The 22,943-nt window shown below is 39.4% G+C and overlaps 1 protein-coding gene across 1 annotated transcript; it reads left to right on the forward strand.

The window, feature by feature from the left end:
• Nucleotides 1-4,653: 4,653 nt before the first annotated feature.
• Nucleotides 4,654-21,305, forward strand: tbx18 (T-box transcription factor 18). The gene is given in 9 exon segments (XM_055149286.1): nt 4,654-4,876; nt 5,791-5,965; nt 6,048-6,149; nt 8,121-8,175; nt 8,177-8,293; nt 10,751-10,918; nt 14,706-14,770; nt 19,752-19,846; nt 20,782-21,305. Coding segments are annotated over 9 exon segments (1,524 nt in total).
• Nucleotides 21,306-22,943: the final 1,638 nt, after the last annotated feature.

A 22,943-nucleotide genomic window follows, 5' to 3' on the forward strand; every position in this document is an offset into this window, starting at 1 on the left:
AAAGCAGTCCTCATCATTCTGGTTTTACACTGGCATTTCCTTATTCTAAAAAAAAAAAACACCACCACCAGCCTAATTTGTCACCAGTCATTTCTTCCACGACTTCCGGCGATTATGACTCAACTTTGCAATTAACGGAGCGTGCAGCGCGTTAAAAGATCTGTCCAACGATGTCCCCTGCTGACCGGAGGAAACGCGACCGGAGACAGCCCCGCGGAGAGCCTGACCTGTGCCGACCCTGCCCAAGTTCAAAGTCATTCACCTCAAAAACTGCAAATGGGACACGCAAACTCACCAGACCCTCTTATACGCTTACACTTAAAGGTACACTGTGGAACTTTTCTGCTGGAGATGCTGTTGCTTTGTCTGAAATGTTTCACAGTATGGCATTAAACCTTTCTATCTTCATGGAAACCAAACCAGACCAAGTTACATAAAGGTAAGTTGTTGTACAGTTGTAGGGAGTATTATCTGTGACATAAGTGTGAGTTGTTGTACAGTTGTAGGGAGTATTATATATTACATAAGGGTGAGTTGTAAAGTTGTAGGGAGTATTATCTGTGACATAAGGTTGAGTTGTTATACAGTTGTAGGGAGTATTATCTGTTACATAAGGATGAGTTGCTGGACACTTGTAGGGAGTATTATCTGTTCCATAAGGGTGAGTTGTACAGTTGTAGGGAGTATTATCTGTTAAATAAGGGTGAGTTGCTGGACACTTGTAGGGAGTATTATCTGTTCCATAAGGGTGAGTTATTGTACAGTTGTAGGGAGTATTATCTGTTACATAAGGATGAGTTGTTGTACAGTTGTAGGGAGTATTATCTGTTAAATAAGGGTGAGTTGCTGGACAGTTGTAGGGAGTATTATCTGTTACATAAGGGTGAGTTGTTATACAGTTGTAGGGAGTATTATCTGTTACATAAGGGTGAGTTGTTGTACAGTTGTAGGGAGTATTATCTGTTACATAAGGGTGAGTTGTTGTACAGTTGTAGGGAGTATTATCTGTTACATAAGGGTGAGTTGTATTGTACAGTTGTAGGGAGTATTATCTGTTCCATAAGGGTGAGTTGTACAGTTGTAGGGAGTATTATCTGTTAAATAAGGGTGAGTTGCTGGACAGTTGTAGGGAGTATTATCTGTTACATAAGGGTGAGTTGTTATATAGTTGTAGGGAGTATTATCTGTTACATAAGGGTGAGTTGTTGTACAGTTGTAGGGAGTATTATCTGTTCCATAAGGGTGAGTTGTACAGTTGTAGGGAGTATTATCTGTTACATAAGGGTGAGTTATTGTACAGTTGTAGGGAGTATTATCTGTGACATAAGGTTGAGTTGTTATACAGTTGTAGGGAGTATTATCTGTTACATAAGGGTGAGTTGTTGTACAGTTGTAGGGAGTATTATCTGTTTCTCTTATAGACTGTTGTACATTTGTTTTGAGTTTCTGTTTGGAGCAGAAGTACTTTTCCAGTACACAGGCTGTTGTATAAAATATGAAAATCTTGTGTTTTTTTTGTTTTGTTTTTACAGGGAAAATACAAAACCTGAAATGAAATCCTCAGAACACCTTGTATGTATTCACAATGTGGTCAGTGTTAGGATGTAACTGAATACATGTACTGAAAATATGTGTTCTGAATATTTCTTTTGAGTATTGTATTGTATTCAGGTACAGTTACTTTTTCATTCTGTGGTGTTCAGAAACAAATACTTTTCCTAAATCAAAGAAATACATTATGACATTTGATTATGTCATTTAAGCTTCAAACTGCACAGAATCAAGGAGAAAAATAGAAAACTCTGCTCTTGTGTGATTTTTCCATCTTCACTTATTGATAGTGACAGGAAAGACTTTAAACAAACTTTTTTAAAATCTATTTATTTTTTTATGTTGCATCTTTACCCTAATTTAAATGCAACTCAATGAGTATACAGAACACAGTACTCTGATTGGTCCATGTGTCAGATTACATTACAAAATACATTTTAATTCAAGTATTCAGTACTCTGTAACTAAATACATTTACAAAGTACTACAAAGTACTCTTCCCATCACTGGATATAGTATATTTGAATTGATTTGACAACAATGATCATTTTTCACCACTCTGAAAATCAAGGATAATTCTATGTATGACATGTCTTACCATAATTTGATTTTAAAAAAACAAACAAACTCAAAATTAAAATATTATTTTGCAATACGCCCCTTTGTTTTTTTAATGTCTAAAAAAAAAATAAAAATAAATCATTGATTAGAAACAAATACATTTAAAGTGAATTGTTGTGAATTCAAATGCATCATGCTGATGTACCGTAACAGTAACTTTCTGCTCTATTATTAAAACTGTACAAACTTTAAAGAAAATTCTTATTTACAATCTATTTACAATCTTTTTCTCAGTTGTGAGGAACTCAGTTACACAACATAATTTAAAACAATAACAATAATGTTTAAATCCTGACTAATATATCTGTAGTAAATATGAATCTGATTTGGGTAATTTATGGAGACGTTTTATGAGTCTTGCATCTTTTCTTTCTACAAAAGTTGAACTCTAAACCCAAACCCTAAAACTCACAACCCAAACTGTCATGTAAAATCTTCTATAAATGTCACGGATCCATCTGTTTCTATGAAGCATGTGGTAAATACCAGGTTTTCACTGGGGCCGACTTCACGGAGCAGATCAGGGGCCGCTGCTCTGGAGGACAAAGAGAGTGAGGCCAGAATAAGCAGGATGCCCTCCCAGGCCCCTGGAGCAGAGGCAGAGTTCAGGTTCTAGTGTCCCCAGTGGAGCTGGAGCTGACAGCAGCACACACAGCTGAGAGAGAAGAGAGAAGAAGAGACAAAGACACACTCATGTGAGGCTGAAGAAGAAGAAGAGAACTATGTACCTCACTTGTTTTGTAAAAACAGGAGAAGACTCTGTGCACGTGCAGAAGTGGAGCTCTGTTTTACTGAGGCGTGTCAGAGGATAGAAACATGGAACATAATTACATGGAATTTGAGAACAAACCGTTATTTCTCATAAATAGTGCCAAGCAGAGGTGAATAAAAAGTCCCCAGTGGAGCTGGGCACACTCTCCTCCCTGTGCCCCTTCACCATAAAAGGCCTGGCAGGTATCCACGTGCCCATTAGCACTCGCTAAATAACTGTTAACAATATATTACCCAGACTCCCCTGCTCTCGGCCCGCGCGCGGCCGTGTCCCCTCACAGCTCATAACCAAATGATGGCAAAGCTTTTTCATGAACGGCCTATTCAGCGCGCACAGGCCGCGCCTGTTTGCACACGACACATCAACACATGCACGTTTTCAGACGGGCTCGTTACGCACGCACGCACCTGCACACACGCACTAAATATACGTTTAGTTCAATTTACACAAAAATGTAAAAATAAATTTTTGTAGCTCCACAAATACTCGATGTCCCGGATGTAACAGCTCCACACACACAGAGCAGAGTTTAATGAGTTTAATGACAAAGAGTCCTGTCACAAATATTAATGATTCACAATTAACCCTGATTATGTGCACACAATTTAAATATATTTATATATTTATTTATAACCACGCACATTCAGAGCTGCAGAAAAATCTCCATCGAATGGAATTATAGCAGAAAGAGGAAGAGTTTCTTTTCTTTTCTTTTTTTTCTTTATTATTATTATTATTATTATTATTGTTATTATTTTGAATCGTGCTCCCAGAAACACGCAGATTAAATGTTAACGATATTTTTTTTAAATGCCATGACAGTAGGAAGAAAAACATACACAGATGATTCCAGGGGGAGGCACATAAACTCGAGGCCTATTATATTAGCCTTGTGCAAATATGCCTGTGCACGCGGGGTTTTCTTTGGCGCGCGTGTGTAGTTTTCATAATAATAATAGGCGCGTGGGTTTGAGCGTTTAAATGGTCAACGCAGTTTTACAAAACACGGCTTTTGACATCCCGTCCGCGATAACAGTGCAGAGATGAGACATTTCCAGTAAACCTGACCGGAGCCGGACGCTCGGGGCCTGCTCCGGACCACAGGCCACGCGCGGACAAACGCCAGATCACTGTTCAAGTAAATATTGCCCAATCATCTGGAAGAATCTTTAGACCAAAACTGTGCACCTCAAGTCTCACAGGCGCGTGCACGTTTGAAATCTTTCTCAGTAGTAAATTAATAATGAATTAACCTTGTCCTGTGTCTTCATGTGCGTGCGTAAAAGAGATACTTTTACAAAAGTCTCGCCTGATGCCGCGGTCAGTGCGCGGCTTTCAGAAACAGCACATGAAGCATCTCGTAGCGCCGTGTGAGAATCTGGCCCCTCACTGCTCTCGCCTCTGTGGGCGGCACGAGCTCCCCGCGGCGGGCGGGACGAGGGGCCGTGCGCTCTGCTCATTGGATACTGAGTTTTGTGATTGACAGGTCTCTGGGGCTCTGCTCTGCTCGGGCTGTTGACACTCTGCAAAAGTGAGCTCGGAGCTCACGAGGAGAGGAGACGTGTTCACTGCGCACTTTGGTGTTAACTTTGTCGTGAGTGTGGACGCACGCAGCCGGCGCGCAGCCTCTTTGGATTGTACTTTTACGCACAGACCAAACTTCGGTGAAACTCCGTGTTTGTGTTTCTTCTGTCCCACGCCGTGGAGAGATGGCAGAGAAGCGGCGCTCCCCGTGCGCGCTCAGCGTCAAGGCGCACGCTTTCTCGGTGGAATCGCTGATCGGGGCCGAGAAAAGGCGCAGAACCAGCGGAGAGGAGGTTTTGACCCCGGGTTACGAGGACCGCACCGATGTGTGCGACCTGAGCCGGAGCCCGCGCGCGCCCAGAGCGTGTGTCAGCGAGAGGGGCAGTGAGGAGTGCAGCGACGGCTCCCGTGAGTACGGCCCGAGAGCCACAAAATACTCTGACACTTTTAGCTGATGTACAAGCCCGACGCTTTTCAGGACTGTCCCACTGACACTCTAGGTTCTGTCTAGAAATAAAATAAGTTAACACAATGGAGCACGCGCGTTTGGACTTTCTGCAGCCGTACATCTGTAGTTTCTGCAAACGCAGCCAAGTTCACGTGAGCACGGCCAAAGTAAAAAAGCACCAAAACGAAATAAGTGAAATAGATTTGGAGCGTTGGTCTGTGCTGCGGTGCTGGACGCGTCTGTGACGGCGCTTACGTGAGGCGCTTTATGAGTTGTGTTAAATCATAAACACACCAATTAGCAGCGTGTAAAGCGGCCAGAGCGGGATGACAGAGGATCCCGGTCTGAAACAGTGACCTGACCGACCTCGACAAATTACACTTTAAATTCTACATGTTTAAAACGCGCTTTGGTTTGTCTTTTGTGCGGATCGCACTCGTTAGGCCCACGACTAATATCCATAAATTTCCCAGTGAGGCCCGTGTGGAGCAGAGCGGACACACACATAAACACACACAAACACACATAAACACCGCTATTACAGCTTTTAATGTCATGTGTGCAAGGCCAAAATAACCTATTAAAATGCACCAAGTTGCCTAATTTTAATTACATGTCGTGCATTTCCAGAGGTAGTCTGCAGGCCCTGTGTGTATTCACTGTGTTAATGTTCTAAAGTCCGTGCGTAAAAACGTTTGGCACAATTACGCATGATTAGGATACGAGAAAATAAAACAATAGGCCTGAATACAAAATTACCACAGCAGTAACCAAGTTTAAATAGCTTACTTTTGGAATCTAGAGTTGTGTTGCTCAAAAACAATTCATCAGTGTAACGGGCCGTGTTTTGATCCGACGTGTTCTTACGATGCAGCCGAGAGCGACGACGTGCTGCTGGAGAGTCCGCAGCCGGGGCTCCTGTGCTCGGGGCCGGGGACAGTCTCCACCGGCGGCGGCGCAGAGGAGACTCGGGTCGACCTGCAGGGCTCCGACCTCTGGAAACGGTTCCACGAGATCGGCACGGAGATGATCATCACTAAAGCGGGACGGTGAGTGAGGACAAGTGACGTTTTATTATTATTATTATTATTATTATTATTATTATTATTATTATTATTATTATTATTACAGGAGGATGTTCCCTGCCATGCGCGTAAAGATAACAGGTTTGGACCCACACCAGCAGTACTACATCGCCATGGACATAATCCCCGTGGACAACAAACGCTACAGGTGAGTGCGCGCGCGTTAATGCAGTGTGTGTGCGTAATTATAAGACATACGTCGAGACAACCTCTCCAGGAATGCGCCCGCTCTGGACCAGACTGTGCTGCAGAGTTGTATTTTTAGCTCGCGTAAATTGCCGTCGAGTTTCCACGAATGGCCCGTGGCACTGCGCACAAGAATGGCCGCGCGTTTGGATTGGGCCTTTTGGACGGTAACCTTTCCACGCGCAGGGTCACGCTGGCAAAAGTCGTAAAAGTGGACAAATGCGCAATCGTTCAGCCAGGTTACGCTCCGGACACTCGCACACACAGGTTTAGTTTTTAATATTAAATTCTCGCGTGTTTTTACGGGACAGGCTCAAATTTGGAATGGACCGAATTATGCAAATTAAGTTTTAAATCTGAATCAGGGCGGAAAAAAAAAAAAAAAAAGTTTTATAGCTATTTTCACTGCCTGGGATCTCACTTTTGTTACTCAAGTAAAAGTGCAGCTACAGGAGCATAAAAAAAATCTATTCAAGTAATATTATTAAAGTACCTGTTTAAAAAAGGAATTAAAGAGTAAAAAGTAAAAGTATTTCACGCAGATTTTGAGTTCTAAAAAAGCTTCACATGTAATGATTTTGATACAGATTTGTGCTGAAATTTATTTTTATTCTAGCTCTTTTTATGTATTTATTTGTGTTGTGATCGTGTTAAAAATAAACCCTCAGAATTTTCAGCAGGTTTCAAACTATAACTAAAAAAATACTTTTACTTTTCAGTCCAGTTCTAAAATGTAGTGGAGTAGAAAGTACAGATACCTGCTCTCAAATATAGTGAAGTAAAAGAAAAGTTTAAAAAAGTATCGACTTTAAAATGTACTTAAGCAAAGTACAGATCCTCAAAAATTGTACTCAAGTACATTGTTTCATTACTTTTACTTCGTTACGTTCCACCACTGTGATCCAAAACACACATTTCTAATACGTTTATTCTGGACATTTTCACTGAACAAAATCCACAAACACAACATAAAACAACAGCAATAATAATAATCAAAATGTAAACTATAAACGCACAAAAATACTAATTTAATTCATTGATGTATTGGTCGGTTTTAGCTTATTTGAATAAAATTAATTTTCAGTAAACGTACATGTGATGCTCAGTGTGGATGATGATGAAGATGATGCACCGTCACCTTTTCACCATCATAACAATTTGTTTAGTTTGAGGTCTATTTTTATACCAATGTGCGTCAAAAAAAAGTCCCTCTTATGTCCGCGTGATATTGTCATTTTTAAATTTATTTATTTAAATTCTAAATTCATCTTTGAAATGTAAATATTTAGCAGAATGTCCAAAAATGTTGAGTGTGAGAGAACGAGGAGGAACCAGGACAAAGCAGCGACACTTTTTAGTATTTATAACTCTTAAAATCTATTGTTGAGCTGTTTGAATGTGTTTTTAATGTTTACACCTCATTGTTTTTATTTTATTGTCTTATAATTTTATTAAAACAAATATTATTTAAAGGTTCTATATTACGCAAAATGGATTCTTGTGAGCTTTAAGTTGTGTTATAATGTGGTTTCCTCCTCAAAAACAGACCTGGACTGTTTGAGTGACACTTTATAATTAGTCTGTGTACATCTGCAAACCTGAAAATGCTCTGATCCACTTTGTGATGTCATGAAGAGGTAGTTTTCAAATTAACAGCTGCTTTTACTGCAATAGAGATTGAGAATTCCAGGAGTTAAACCATCAAAATGATTCTAGTGAAGGTGTATGGATTTTAAAAACACAGTGGGGCACTTCCTGTATCACCACATGACATCACAAGGTGGAACAGAGTGTTTTTAGTGTGAGATGAGAGCTCAGTCTAAATCTGCAGCTTTTGTGTGAATGAAACAAACCACACAAACTCGGACACAGCGTAGCGTCACAGGAGCTCTGGAAAGCGTGCAGTGTGTGACAGAGCGCCCCCTCTCTGCAGGTACGTGTATCACAGCTCCAAGTGGATGGTGGCGGGGAACGCGGACTCGCCGGTGCCCCCCGCGCGTCTACATCCACCCGGACTCGCCCGCCTCCGGAGAGACCTGGATGAGGCAGGTGGTCAGCTTCGACAAACTCAAACTGACCAACAACGAGCTCGACGACCAAGGACATGTGAGTGAAGCACTAAATCTAAATCTAAATCTACTTTTGATATAATTATGACAGTCGCTTGCTATTTTTGATCATTTATTTGTACCATTTCTACGTTTTTCTCTTTCTTATTATTTTTTATTGTGATGTGTGAGCTGCTGTGTCCAAATCATTTCCATTGTGGATCAATAAAGTTCGTCTAAGTCCAAGATAAATGTAGGAAAGTAAAAGTATTAAAGTACTGTATATACTGTATGTACTGTATACAGTGGATACATTTCACTTTTACTACATTTGAGAGCAGATATCTGTACTTTCTACTCCACTATGATTTTAAATTGGACTGAAAACTTAAAAAAAAAAAAGGTTTTTGTTTTGTTTTGTTTCAATTTTATTGTAGTTTGAGACCTGCTGAAAAAGCTGAGGGTTTAATTTTTAACACATTTTTAGTTTGAGCAAACTAAAATATACAAATATAAACAGAAAGAAAAAAAACAACATTGATGCAGTTGTTTCTCTTGAACATAATTCAGCACAAATCTGTATCAAAGTCACAACCTTTGAATCTTTATTAGATCTCAAAATCTGCACGAAATACTTTCACTTTTTACTCTTTTAAACAGATACTTTAATACTTTTACTTAAGTACAAGTATTACCTGACAAAATCAACTTAATCTTGAGTACTTTTTCTCTCCATTATCGGTACTTTTACTCAAGTAACCAAATGGTGTACTTCTTCCACCCGTGCAGATTACTCACGTCAGATGTAACAGTTTACACGACATGTCAGTAATCAGATAACTCCAGAAATCAGATAAGGAGCAGATTTGTGATGTGCATGTAAACAGAGTCACAGAAGCTCCAAACTGTAAAGTATTCTGCTCTGTAAAGTACTCTGCTCCAAACTGTAAAGTACTCTGCTCCAAACTGTAAAGTACTCAGCTCCAAACTGTAAAGTACTCAGCTCCAAACTCTAAAGTACTCAGCTCCAAACTCTAAAGTACTCTGCTCCAAACTCTAAAGTACTCAGCTCCAAACTCTAAAGTACTCTGCTCCAAACTGTAAAGTACTCTGCTTTGAAACCTGCAAAATCCATTTGTGCACAGAAAGTACACAGTCTGAAATACACAGAAGAAAAACACAACTTGTGATTTAAAACAAAAAATATCAACCATATCCATAGAAGCATAAATAAAATACATACCATCATGTTATATCGTGAAACAGACCGATACATGAGCTCGATAATTGGACTTTTTATATATATATAATAATAATAATAATAATAATTATATATATATATATATATATATATATATATATATATATATATATATATATATATATATATATATATATATATATATGCTACATAAAGACGCTTCACAGTAAAATAACATTTAAATAAAGACAGGACACAAAACACAGTGATGAGGAGCAGTCGTGTGTGTGGTCTATTCGCTGTGAGGAAAAGGTGAGTTTGGAGCAGTTTTTTTAAAGGTGTTTAGTGAGTGCCAAGGTCCGGTGCTTTAATTAAATTAAATAAAATTAAATCTCCAGCACAGGCCCAGATTTTATGTTGGTCAATTTGCTTCCTAAAAACACCCAACAAGAAAAAAACTGCAATAAATGTCTCTCTTATAAGTTTGTGGTTAAAAAAAAAAAAAAAAAAAAAAAGAAAAAAGCCTGTGTGAGAGCACACAGCAAAAAGTGCAGTGTTAAAATTGACTCTGACAGAATCATTTTGAACATTTTCTCAGAGTTTATATGAGTCCAATCTGTTCTAGAGTTAATTTAACATTTTTGGAAATGTTCATTAAGTAACACTGGACCAAAGTTCCCAAAATCCAGAGTTATATTAATGTTTTGAGAGTAAACAGATAACACTTTGTAGAGTTATCTTGATTTAGCTAAACAACACACAGAAGTGTTTTGTTTTGACTTCATTTGAGTTAATTTAAGATGAAATTATGAACAAAACTGGTTCACACTGGTCTTCTCTCACTGGAGTTTGAAGTGGTGGTGGGAGGAGTCAAATTAACACTAAGAGAAGTTGAATCAACTTCAGTCATATTTAAATGACCCCAACTCCAATCTCCATTGAACTTTCAAAGAGTTAAAATAACACTTTTTGTGTTCAAAACAACTTTGAAATATTTTACCCTGAAATTTTAACCCTAGGCGGCAATGCTTATCGGTCATCTGTTGCTCTGGACTCTAAATGGTATCGGTATCGGTCATAGAAAACCCCCGAGCAGTGGATCTGTAAATCAGACGATTAAACACAGTTGTTCAGTTCTTGGACACGTTTAAGTACATCGTGTTACGTTCTTCTATACGACTTCACTTTCTCTCCAAGGAAAGAAATGTTCTACTTTGTACTTTTTACAGCTCCGCTCGGTCTTGCCATCTCTCTGTCGCTGCTCCCAAAATATCTCTGTAAATCTGTAATTTTTTTTTCTTCCTTTTCTTTCAGATCATTCTCCACTCGATGCACAAGTACCAGCCGCGCGTTCACGTGATCCGGAAGGAGTGTGGAGAGGAGCTGTCCCCGGTGCGAGCCGTCCCCAGCGGAGACGGGACGCGAACCTTCTCCTTCCCCGAGACCGTCTTCACCACCGTCACAGCCTATCAGAACCAGCAGGTACAAATATGAGACCAGTACACACAAGAGACGAGACGTGCGGCTCTTTCATGGGAGCCGGATCTTTTGGATCAGTTCATGTCAAAGAGCCGTTCAAAAGACTCGCTCAGGTCTGATTCAGACGCTTCAAACTCAGAGAGACAGAGAGAGTTATGAGGATCGAAAACCAAACGTATTTATAATAATAAAAATACCACTACTACTACTACTACTACTACTACTACTTCTTACTAATACTACTACTATTACTACTGCTACTACTACTCCTTCTCCTCCTCCACTACTACTACTACTACTACTGCCTACTACTGCCTACTACTACTACTTACTACTACCTACTACTACCTACTACTACTACTACTACTACTACTACTACTACTACTACTGCCTACTACTAATACTACTACTACCTACTACTATCTACTACTACTACTGCTGCCTACTACTACTACTACTACTTCTACAATTACTACTATTACTACTACTATTACTTCTACTACCACTAGTACTAATACTACTCCTACTTCTACCACTACTACTACTTCTTCTACAATTACTACTAGTACTGCAGTACATGTGTTGTTTTTGTACACTGAGCTTTCAGTGGTGTTTGGCTCTTTGCTTCTGTTGGTTCTTGTGTTGGTTCAGCATGACTCTGTACACAAATACATCCAACTTATAAAGAAAAAGATTTGGTTCTTTGTAAAAATGAGTTCCAGTTCCAACAGTTTACGATAAGGAATCGTTCAGAAGAGCCGATTGTGATCAGATTGTGATCAGATTGTGATCAGATGTGATTGGCTTGTGAGCTGTGTGTGTTTGTCAGTGTGAGCAGATGCATGAGTTGTGTTCTCCACATGTTCGTGCTACATTACTTTCATTACTTTGTTGACCCGAGAGAAGCTCCTTAGACACTTTATTATTAATGATGTTTTTTATGGTACTAGGCCTGTTTTGAGGTGTGAGATACAGTACTGCTCAAGTAAATATACTCGATAAACAGTACTACTGAAACTCATTACAGACACAAAAAACCTCAAACAGGATTATACTGCGATATCACTGAAACCACGAGCTGCAGTAAATAAACAACACAATCAAATACTCCAGTAGTACAAGATGAATTTACTTCAGTCATATCAACTCCAACTCCTATTTAACATTCACATAGTTAAAATGACACTTTTTGTGTTAAAAACAACTCTGAAATATTTTATTATTACATTTTAACTCTCTGTTTTTTGTTGTGATTAAATGTAAAAAGCATAATTTAAAGAAAATGTTCAAAATTGGTCCTATATATATTGCCCCAAATATCGGTAGTACTTATCGGTTGCTCTGGATTCCAAACAGTCTGTATCGGGATCAGTTCAAAATTGTACTGGAGTAGAAAGTAAAAGTATTTTGCACAGATTTTGTGATCTAAAGCTTCAAATGTAGTGATTTTGAGACAGATTTGTGCTGAATCTTGTTGAATTTTTGCATCAAACTTTTTTTTCTAGCTGTTTTTATTTGTATATTTTTGTTGCTCAAACTACAAATGTGTTCAGAATAAACCTTCAGCCTTTTCAGCAGGTCTCAAACTATCATAAAAATACTTTAACTTTTCAGTCCTGTTAAAAATATAGTGCAGTATAAAGTACAAATACCAGCTCTCAAATGTAGTAAAGTAAAAGCAGGAATTATCGATATTAACATGTACTCAAGTAAATTACATACATCAATTTATTTTATTTATTTTATTTTTTTTTTTTTTAAACTTAAACACAGTACTTTACTACTTTTACTTCATTATGTTCCACAGTGAGTAAACCTCCAGACCATAAACTCTTAAGTCATTAATTACACATTTCCTTCTATTAGACTAATGAAGATGTGGTCGCTCTGAAGTCTTCTAATACAATAGTAGAAAAAAAATCATATGAATCTTTTTACATTTGTGTTGTGTAGTTGTGTAGTTGTGTTTTTGTGTTTTTGTACATGTACTTTTGTGAGCTGGACGGGCCCGTGTACTTCGAGAACACGGCTGCTTAAAGAACACAGACTCAGTCCCTATAAAAGTCCTGTTGGATTTGGGTCACAGAATACGCCCCTAAACACGAGTCCCTCCTCTGCGCCGCACCTCGTACCAGCGCCGCATTACTACAGTACTGCGCTGGGCTAGCAGTACTATCACCTACTGCAGTAGTGGAACAAGAAGAAGTACTCCGTTTAGAGACTTAAAGGTGCACTGTGTAACTTTTCCGGCGGAGGCTGCGTCAGATTCTTTTTTCTGTGGAAATGTTATTGCTTTGTCTGGAATGTTTCACAGTATGATTTTAAATGTTTTTATTTTCATAGAAATCAAACCAGACCGAGTTACATGTCAGATCTGTGGAGAGGCGACCCCGCTCACAGTCACAATGTTTGTTTTTCGAGGGATTTTTGAGCTGTAAAACCACTTGTGTAAATGTAAAGTATCCGTTTAAAGTCTTACTGTGGAACATCTCCATAGAAACAATCAGGTTACATAGTGCAACTTTAAGTAAAAGTACAGACAGAAGAGCAAAAAAATACTCAAGTAAAAGTAAAAGTATCGCATCACAAGAAAAAATCTACTTAATTAAAAGCATTAAAGTGCCAGTTTAGACATATACTTCTGAGATGTTTTACACTTAATATTTCAAAAATATGTTTCATTTAATACATCAAATATTTTTATATTTTTGTCATTCCACTACATTTGAAAAGTAAAAGTACTTTTTTATTCTACTGTTGTTTGAGATCTGCTAAAAAGGCTGAAAAACACTACTACTACTACTACTACTACTACTACTACTACTACTACTACTACTACTACTTACTACTACTACTACTACTACTACTACTACTACTACTACTACTACTACTACTACTACTACTACTACTACTACTAGTACTACTACTTCTACTACTACTACTTCTACTACTACATTTTCTACAATTATTTGTACTTTTACCATTACAAATATTACTACTGCTACCACAATTATTACTACTACTTCTTCTACAATTACTACTACTTCTACAATTTAGTACATCAAATATTTTAATATGTTTGTATATTTAAGTTTAAAATAAACCCTCAGCCTTTCCAGCAAATCTCAAATTACAGTATAATAAAAAAAAAAAAAAAAAAAAACTTTTACTTTTCAGTCCTGTTCAAAAATGTAGTGGAGTAAAAGTAACAAGTATCCACTTAAGTACAGATACCTAAAATGTAAACTTAAATACAATACTTTCACTTTAGTACATTCAGCCACTGCATACACTGGAAAAAAAAACAAAAAAAAAAAAAAAAAAAAACAACAAAAAAACAAAAAAACAATATCTATATAAGTTAAAATGACTTTAACATTTGACTTTGTTGAGTTGATTCAACTTGTCAAGTCAAATGATCTGCCAATGGAATAAGTTTGGAATAAGCAATAGTCCATTGTGTTTCTTATTTTAAGTGTAAAAAGTTGTTGTTTTTTCATTATTTCAACTGTATAGTAAGATGTATTTTCATATTTAAAGTCCAAAAAGTCTTGTTCCACTGGCAGATCATTTGACTTGTGAAGTGAAATTGACTCAAATCATGATCAAACTTTCTTAATCCAAGTCATCTGAACTTGACTGTATTTAGTTTTTTACAGTGTAGTAATGTTCTAGTCTGACCACATTATCACCTAAAAGAGTTCTATTTATGACTATGTCTTTTGAATAATACTAAAGGATTAAAGGGAGAGTTATTGCGCTGCTAATGTTTCTCTGTTTTGTTTTGCAGATCACGCGTTTGAAAATCGACAGAAATCCATTCGCCAAAGGTTTCCGAGACTCTGGCAGGAACCGGTGAGTGACGCTAACCACACCGATTTTCACATTAAAAAGCGTTTCTGGTTTTGGTTTTGGTGCGGCTATTTCTGCACGACTTTTAAGAGCAGAGTTGAGTCATTCTTTTAAAGGTGCAGTGTGTCACTTTTCTCGTGGAGAGACCTTCAAATGCTTTTCCCCGTGTGTGTTATTCCTTTGTCTGGAACGTTTTACTGTTTGGTATTAAGTTTTGGCCTTTCTATCTTCTTGGAAACCAAACCAGATCAAGTTACAGGTCAGATCTGTGGAGAGGCGACGCCGCTCACAGTCAGAATGTTGTTTTTCTTGGCGTTTTCGAGCTATAAAAGCACTTGTAATTGAATAAATGTAACGTCAAGCTGTTTAAAGTCGCACAGAACCCTTCACCAGAAAAGCTACGCGGTCCACGTTTAATGAAAAATCCCAAAACTGATCTGGAATAAGCGGGTTTTGGCTGTACGTAATTACAGGCTCACAGTGTTAATTAGCGATTTTTATATTTTAATTGTTTGGCCTTTAAAACTTGCACAAGCGGCTCACATATGGAGCAGAGGAGTAAAAAAATAAACTTACGCTACAAACTTAAATGGAGCGTCAGATTCCAGCGGCTCCGGGACATAAACATCAACAGCATAATAATAAAATTCAAGACTGACATGAAGAAATTTTGTCTAAACACATTTGGAAACGTATATAAACAGAGTATTAAACCAACAGCAGTAAAAAGCCCAGCAGTCTGCAACGGCACTGCCCCCAGGCCCCACACAAGTCATTAGGAGAGAGGGAGCGAGGACGAGAAGTGAGAGGAAGAATGAAAAGAACGAAGGAGAGGCGAGGAGGAGTGGATCACACGGAGGGTCTGACAGCTGAGCCTATAAAAGTGAAACTCAGGAAGGCCCCGAAAACTGGCCCTAAACGTTACAGGAAGAGTTAAGCAGTTTGCTAAATAAACTGGAGCTCGCGTAGGATCGCTCGCAGCGCCGCTCCGGGCAGCTTGTCTAAATTATCACCGCGGCAACAACCCGGCGGGGGGGCAGGACTTTTATCCCCGCACTAACGAGGAGTAACAGAGCGCCGGCGTTACCCCCGTCTTAGTGGCTCTCCCCCTCCCCACCTGCAGGGGGAGGGGGCGAGCGGTCCCACCTCGTAAATCCAGGCCGCGGCTTCCTGCTCCTTGGTTCTGATTCGCCCGTAAAAACCCGTGTGAAAGCAATTACCTCGGAGCACCCGGGCGGCGGCGGCCAATCAGAGCGGGCCGTTTATGCCCCTCATTACCTGCGGTCTCCATGGCGATGCAGAGAGGGCCCCCGTGCCAGTTAAGATGGCCGCCAGGTGGTTGGCATGATGTACGACCCGGGCTGAGCTGCAGGGAGAGAGGGAGAGAGAACGAGGCAGAGAGATGGAATAAAAACAGAAGAATCTTTTTTTTTTCCTCAGTGTGTTGGATGGATTTGATGGTCTCACTTTCAGATGGAGGAAAAGCCCCATTTTTCTGTATATCCGCTCTCAGTTTTTGAAGGAAATACCCATATGGAAAACTTCACAATCGTTTTTGACTCGGGCCCCATAAACTTGCCACAATAAGTTATTACCTTAAAGATGCACTGTGTAACTTTTCTGGAACCTGTAAGTCTCCATGGTAGGGATGGGCATGATTAGTCGATTAGTCGATAATTGATCATTAAGAATTTCATCGATTACGTTCATTTTTAATCGACAAACCGAATGTAGGTTGCTGTGCGTAGTGTGACCAAACAGAGGTCCGTACATGTGTCTCTCTGCACTCAGAAGGAGCGAGACACAAACAGTTGGTCAGTCTGCAATGTGCCAAAGCGCAAATGCGTATTTAACGATGACTTGTAAAAAAATTCCACGCTTTCCGTTCCGGTTGAGACAAGTGGGAGGTCGTGTGCACAGTGTACAAAGCAGGCATTTGTGTTTCGGTGTCCATTGAAAAAAGTTCACACCGAAAACATGAAAAAGCTTGGTGAGAGTCGCTCAATGTCGATGACGAGTCCCCACCTTCCGCTCCCGTACGGTGTCCTGGTTTTGACAAACACAAATCTGGTCACACTAACCTGTTTTCCACTGAGTCGTGTCTTTTAATCCAACAGAAGTTGAACTGCATCAGCGACACAAGAGCTGTTTTTTTTTTTAAATCTTCGCTTAGTTTATGCAAATTAGCCATGCAGTTTTAAGTTTAGTTTCTGTGAGAGTTGCGCAAAGCTGCATTAAACACATTCTAATGTCAAACGGGCTGATGTGGCTCTAGAGTGGTTACGGTTTATATGTCGTCAAGTTGAATTTATTTATGCAGATTAGTAGTGCAGATAGAAATAATAATGATGATAAATTTAATATAAAAACATTAATGATGAATCGATAATCGATCATTAATTCTCCCGACGATCGATTAAGAAAATTTGAATCGAATGCCCATCCCTACTCCATGGAGATGTTTAATGCTTTGGTTTAAACTGCACACACACTGTCGAATCAAACACTAGTGAACTAACAGCTAGTTAAGATGTTCATTTTGTCGTCTTATGGACTTTAACTTCTTGGGTTCTTTTCAAAGACGATAAAGTAAAGTGTATTTATCTTGTTGACATGTTTCTGCTGCTGCATCTTCAGAACTGTCCCGGGTTTTGGTGGTAACGTGTCGTATATCAGCTGTTGTTACTTCCTGTGGGCGTGGTCTGTTGTTGTGACTTCTCCTCGTCCGGTGTTCTCTTGAGGAGGGTGTCTCAGGTGTGTTGAAGAAGGAACGTTCCGTCATCACGGTTAATTCTGTCCGAGTGTCTGTGCCTCCTTTCCTGATTTCACTGTCCTACCTGATCCAGCGTTTGAACTTGTTTTTTTCCGATCCAATGATCCGAGCCCCATCCCAATCCAGAATGTGTTTTTTTCTTTTACAATGTTTGATATGGCGGATTTTTGGTTTTCCTGTTCTGCTCTTTCTTTTTGTTCTGGTGAGTCTCCCGAGAGCAAAGAAGTTAACAGCTAGTTTAGTTTAGGTGGTGTTCACACGGCAACGTTTTTTGGTCGAAATGGTGAAATTTTTATTCATATCGTCCACATGGAGCCGGTGTTTCAGATGGGCGAAAACAGTGTGTTTTGAAAGCGGGTTCCAGAGTGCAGAAATCTGAGAACGCCGATGTTGTGTTGTCGTGTGGACAAGCAAACCGCAGCTTTTGGAAAACAATGACATTGCGACCTCGTCATCTCCATGTGACCAGAAGAGAACCCCACACAGGAAGGACTTTATGCACATGTGCTCTTTGTAGTTTTGTGCGTTCAGTGGCTCTGGCTGTGTCCTGTTTACAGCGCCACATACAGTCGTGGTGTTTGTATTACAGCGTTTTCACTCAGTGCTCTGTTGTCCTGTGGATGTGAATATTTATTGATTGATTGACATGTGTGTGGACGCAATTTTTTTTTTCAACCCACAAAATTTATGTTTTATTTTTTTTAATCCAGGAGCGTTGTCGTGTGGATGTAGCCTTACTCACAGTTTACAAATTTGTGGATCTTAATGACTGTGACTAAGATCGACTTGAATGAAACAAGTAACTTCAACAGTGAAGTGTTATTGCCAAGAGTCCAGCTCCATTTCCCAGTCTGTTCCACTCCTCCTTTTGCGACCTCCCTGTTTTTCCTACAACCACCACTCACTTCCTGAGCCTCCCAGAGTGTCTCTATATCCTCTCTCTGTTCATTCACTCTGTGCTCGATTACACTTGTTCTCCTCTTTTGTTTCTTCAGTATTTTTTGTTTCCTAAGTTTGGGGGCTTTGGTTGAGTTGACATGAAATGACCGAGCTTTATTATTTTATTGTTACACATGTTACGATGTGTTTGGACTTAAGATGAACAAAAGTTTTTGCTTTTGTTTTTTAAAGACTAATACATAAAAAGAACCTGTTTTTACTCTAACTTGTGTACAGAAATAACATTTGCTCAATTCAAGGCAATTGGTTTCCATGGTTTTACCAAGTAAGATGAACTTCCTCTTAAAGTAAAAGTTACTACATATTTCAGATTTGAAAGTGTGGTTTTAATACCAGAGTAGTATTAAACTAATCTGTCTGGCATTTATTCAACTACAGGTGTTATTTATTGCTTAAAATATCTTCAAAACATATGTTCTGACTGTGAGTGGGCTAACCTGCAAGTCCTTACGGACTACTATATTTTTGGATTTGGTGATGGACCCTCCACCAGACAAGTTACACAATGCACCTTTCAACCATCAGACTTGTGTGATTGAATAATGTGACCACTTTTGGTTCTAGTAACAAAATCTCCATCTTTTGAGTGAACAGAGAAGCAGAGAACATTGTAACAGTTTAATATTTCTGTGTGGTCGCTTATTTTTGCAAGAAATAGCTGAACGAAAACAGTTTATTCTAATAATTGTTTACCAGATCTTTGTCTCGTTAACTAAAAATAATCTGTGGACTTCTTTTGACTCTTTGAACTGACAACAATCACACTTATGTAACTGTGTGATGCTTATTACCAGTTATTAAATCATCTTAGTTTGTTTGCCAGAGAAAAATGTTGACAGTTTGTTTTATGTGAATAGACCCATATTAAAGGTGCACTATGTAACTTTTTGGTTTTGGGGTTCATCTTCTGCTTGTTTCTATGGAGATGTCATTGCTCTGCCTGGAATGTTCCACAGTGTGACATTAAACAGATCTACTTTACATTTATTTAATTACAGGTGGTTTGATCGCCCAAAAATACTTAGAAAAACAGACATTCTGACTCTGAGCACCACAGATCTGACCTGTAACTTGGTCCGATTTGCTCTCCATGAAGATAAAATGGTTTAATGTCATAGTGTGGAACATTCCAAACAAAGCACCTGCCCCTTTAACATTTCTTAGCAGACTCATTTTAAACTTCTTGTGATGTAAAGCACATTAAACCTGATCTTAACCCTCTGCTCTGCTGTTGTGTTTGTGTTTGTTCAGGATGGGTCTGGAGGCTCTGGTAGAGTCGTATGCTTTCTGGCGTCCATCTTTGAGAACTCTGACGTTTGAGGACATCCCAGGCATGGCCAAACAAGGTGAGGAAGATTTATGCAAAAAAATTAAATCAAGGAATCAATTAATCACATTATTTGGACCAGCACTGTTGTGTGTTATTTAAAAGGGCTATATTACTCTATTACTATTACTATATTCTGATCTGTCAAAAACTTACCTGGAGTTCTTCTCACATAAACACAAAATACTCTGTTCTGAGTTGAAATATTTCAGAGTTGAAATATTTCAGAGTGTTATTTTAACTATTTGAAAGTTAAATGGGGGTTGGATTTGGGCTTATTTGCCAGAGTTGATAGAGTTGATTCAACTTCCTCTAGTGTTAATTCAACTTCCCTTAGTGTTAATTTGGCTCCTCCCACCCACCACTTCAAACTCCCGTGACAGAAGACCAGTTTGAACCAGTTTTGTTCATAATTTCATCTTAAATTAACTCAAATAAAGTGTAAAAATCAAACACCTCTGTGTGTTGTTCAGCTAAATTAGGATAACTCTACAAAGTGTTATCCGTTTACTCTCAAACCATTCATTTAACTCTTCTAACTTTGGTCCAGTGTTACTTAATGAACATTTCCAAAAATGTTAAATTAACTCTAGACCAGATTGGATTCATATAAACCCTGAGAAAATGTTCAAATCGATTCTGTCAGAGTCAGTTTTAGCACTTCACTTTTTGCTTTAATCATTTGGAAAATTTCAACCCTAGAAGTGCCAATGTCTACCGAAGTACAGGTAAAAGGAGCTGCTAACTTTAGGACTACCACATCATGACATCAGAAGGTGAAGCATTTTGAGCTTTGGAGATGTAGACAGACTAATAAAAAAGGTTTTCTCAAACATGTGTGAATGTAAAAAACACAAATCCAGGTCTGTTTTTGATGAGAAAACAACATTCTAACATGACTTAAATGCCACCAGAGTCCATTTTGCCCTTTAACACTTCCCTCTGTGTGTGCAGGAGTCCCAGGCGCTCACGGAGGTGTGGTGCCCACCTCTCCCTGCTCCTCCCCGTTCCAGGTGTGCCCCCTCAGCCCCCCTGACTACACCTGCGCCCGCCCCACCCACCCCCTCCACCGCTACGGCAACGGCCCCGACCCCTTCCCGTCTCCTCGGGGCCCCGCCACTTTCGACGCCGAAGGTTTTTGTTCTCTTCCTCTTCCTACGTCCCAGCTCGGATACCTGTCCAACCCCTCCCCCCAGAGCTACGCCAGCCTCCGCCTCCACAGCCCGCCCTACAGCCTCTACGGTTACACATTCCCTCCCTCTCCGCGCCTGGCAGCCAGTCCAGACAAAATGTCCGCCGCAGCCACAGTAAACCACACCAGCCCTTTCATCGGTTCATCTCCGAGCGGGACCCTGACGGACAGTATTAGCGTTTTGAGCGGGGGACAGCAAGGATTTCTGTTTGATTCTCGGACTTTGGGACTGGCCACTAGCTCACCGGGAGCAGCCACGTCACAGGTCACGGCCCACATGAGCTGAACTGGACTTATGTAACCTGTTTATTTTCATGTGCACCAAGAGACTCTGTGGACAAACTAACAAAACTGGAAACCATTTTGGGCAGTTCAGTTTGTTTTTTTCTCAATGGTCCTTTGGAAAAGTCTTGACATTTTACCTAAGAATACAGAGTGCAAAGAGGGAATATTCTGGTTTGTTAGAATGACCTGAGACCAGTATTATATTTTTGGAACAGTTTAGCAAATTAACTAGTTTCAGTAGAGAGATCCTCAATCCAAATCGTACTCAACAAATTAGAAACGTCATGAAAAACATTTAATTATTATAAGAAAGTAAGTAGTTTAAGCTAAATGGTGCACTGTGTAATAGGGCTGAACGATCTATCGTTTTGGACCGAAACTCGTGATCCCAGAAAACACGATTTTGGGAGAATCAAAGTTGCGTTTTTTTCTTTTTTTTTGCAGTGCTCATAAAGCCCAATTTAAGGGTGAAGTTTTAACTTCAACTTAACGCTCTCTGTTGCTGTCTACTTGTCACCGTCGATTTTGATTTATCGATCTGCGTCGAGGTCTATGTGCCGCAAAGTAATTCACCACCTCAACGCTAGGAAGCGAGGATTTAAACCTGGCATTCGTTTAAAGTTTAACATGAAGCATCTCCAACTCGATATACACACAGAACAGACTCACCATCAGCAGAACACCCCTCTGTCACAGAAAGAACACTCATATTCCACTGAGTCATGTCCTTTAATCCGACAGAAGCTGAACTGTATCAGCAGCACAAGGAGCGAGCTGTTTTTATCAGCGCTTTATAGTTTATGCAAATGAGCCATGTGGTTTTAAGTTTTGCTTCTATAAAACGTAAACAAATGTGCACAAAGCTGCATTAAACACATTATTACTCAATGTATACTGAAAGAAAGGAAAGTGGAGTACAGGAAATGTGTGTAGAGCGATGGTAGACAGGACCAATCACAGCATTTATTGCCTGTGTTTTACGGTCCAGCGTCAAATCGTCAGTGCAGGACTCTGGTGTGATGCAAGTTTCTGTAATGTTTGGAAATGTTCATGTGCACCGAAACTTGATTGATGTTTGGAAATGTTCATGTGCGCCGAAAACTGATTTGAAAAAAATTATGGATGAAATAGAAATCGCAACATCTGCCACAAAAATCACAATTCAATTTTTTTTTTTTTTTTTTTAATCGTTCAGCCCTACTATGTAAATTTTCTGGTAGAAGGTCCGCCGCCTGCTTGACCTGTAATTTTTTTTGTCTTGAATGTCCCAGTGTGGCATTAAACTTAAACATATCCATCTTGCCTTTACTGAATAACATACATTTTTAAAACACAACGGACTCCAGGCACTCCAAAGATGCGTAAATCGCAAAAATCGTATCCTTGTGTAATTTTTACTTCTTTGGAGTGCCTGGAGTGTGTTGTGTTTTAGTTTTGATCCTCTTTCTACCTGCTCCCACTGACTGGAACACTTGCAGCAAACAGCCACATTTTTGTTCTTTCGAGCATACATTTTTGTTGACCTAAGATCTTGCGTTCTTACTATGAGTGCGTTTGCCTCTCCACAGATCAGACATGTAACCTGGCCCTGTGGTGTCACCTGCTGTGTCTGTAGAGATAAGTATAGATAATTATAATA

The sequence above is a fragment of the Boleophthalmus pectinirostris genome, unplaced genomic scaffold (assembly GCF_026225935.1).
Source record: "Boleophthalmus pectinirostris isolate CB_2022bp ecotype Guang Dong unplaced genomic scaffold, ASM2622593v1 HiC_scaffold_13, whole genome shotgun sequence".
NCBI classification, from domain to species: domain Eukaryota; kingdom Metazoa; phylum Chordata; class Actinopteri; order Gobiiformes; family Gobiidae; genus Boleophthalmus; species Boleophthalmus pectinirostris.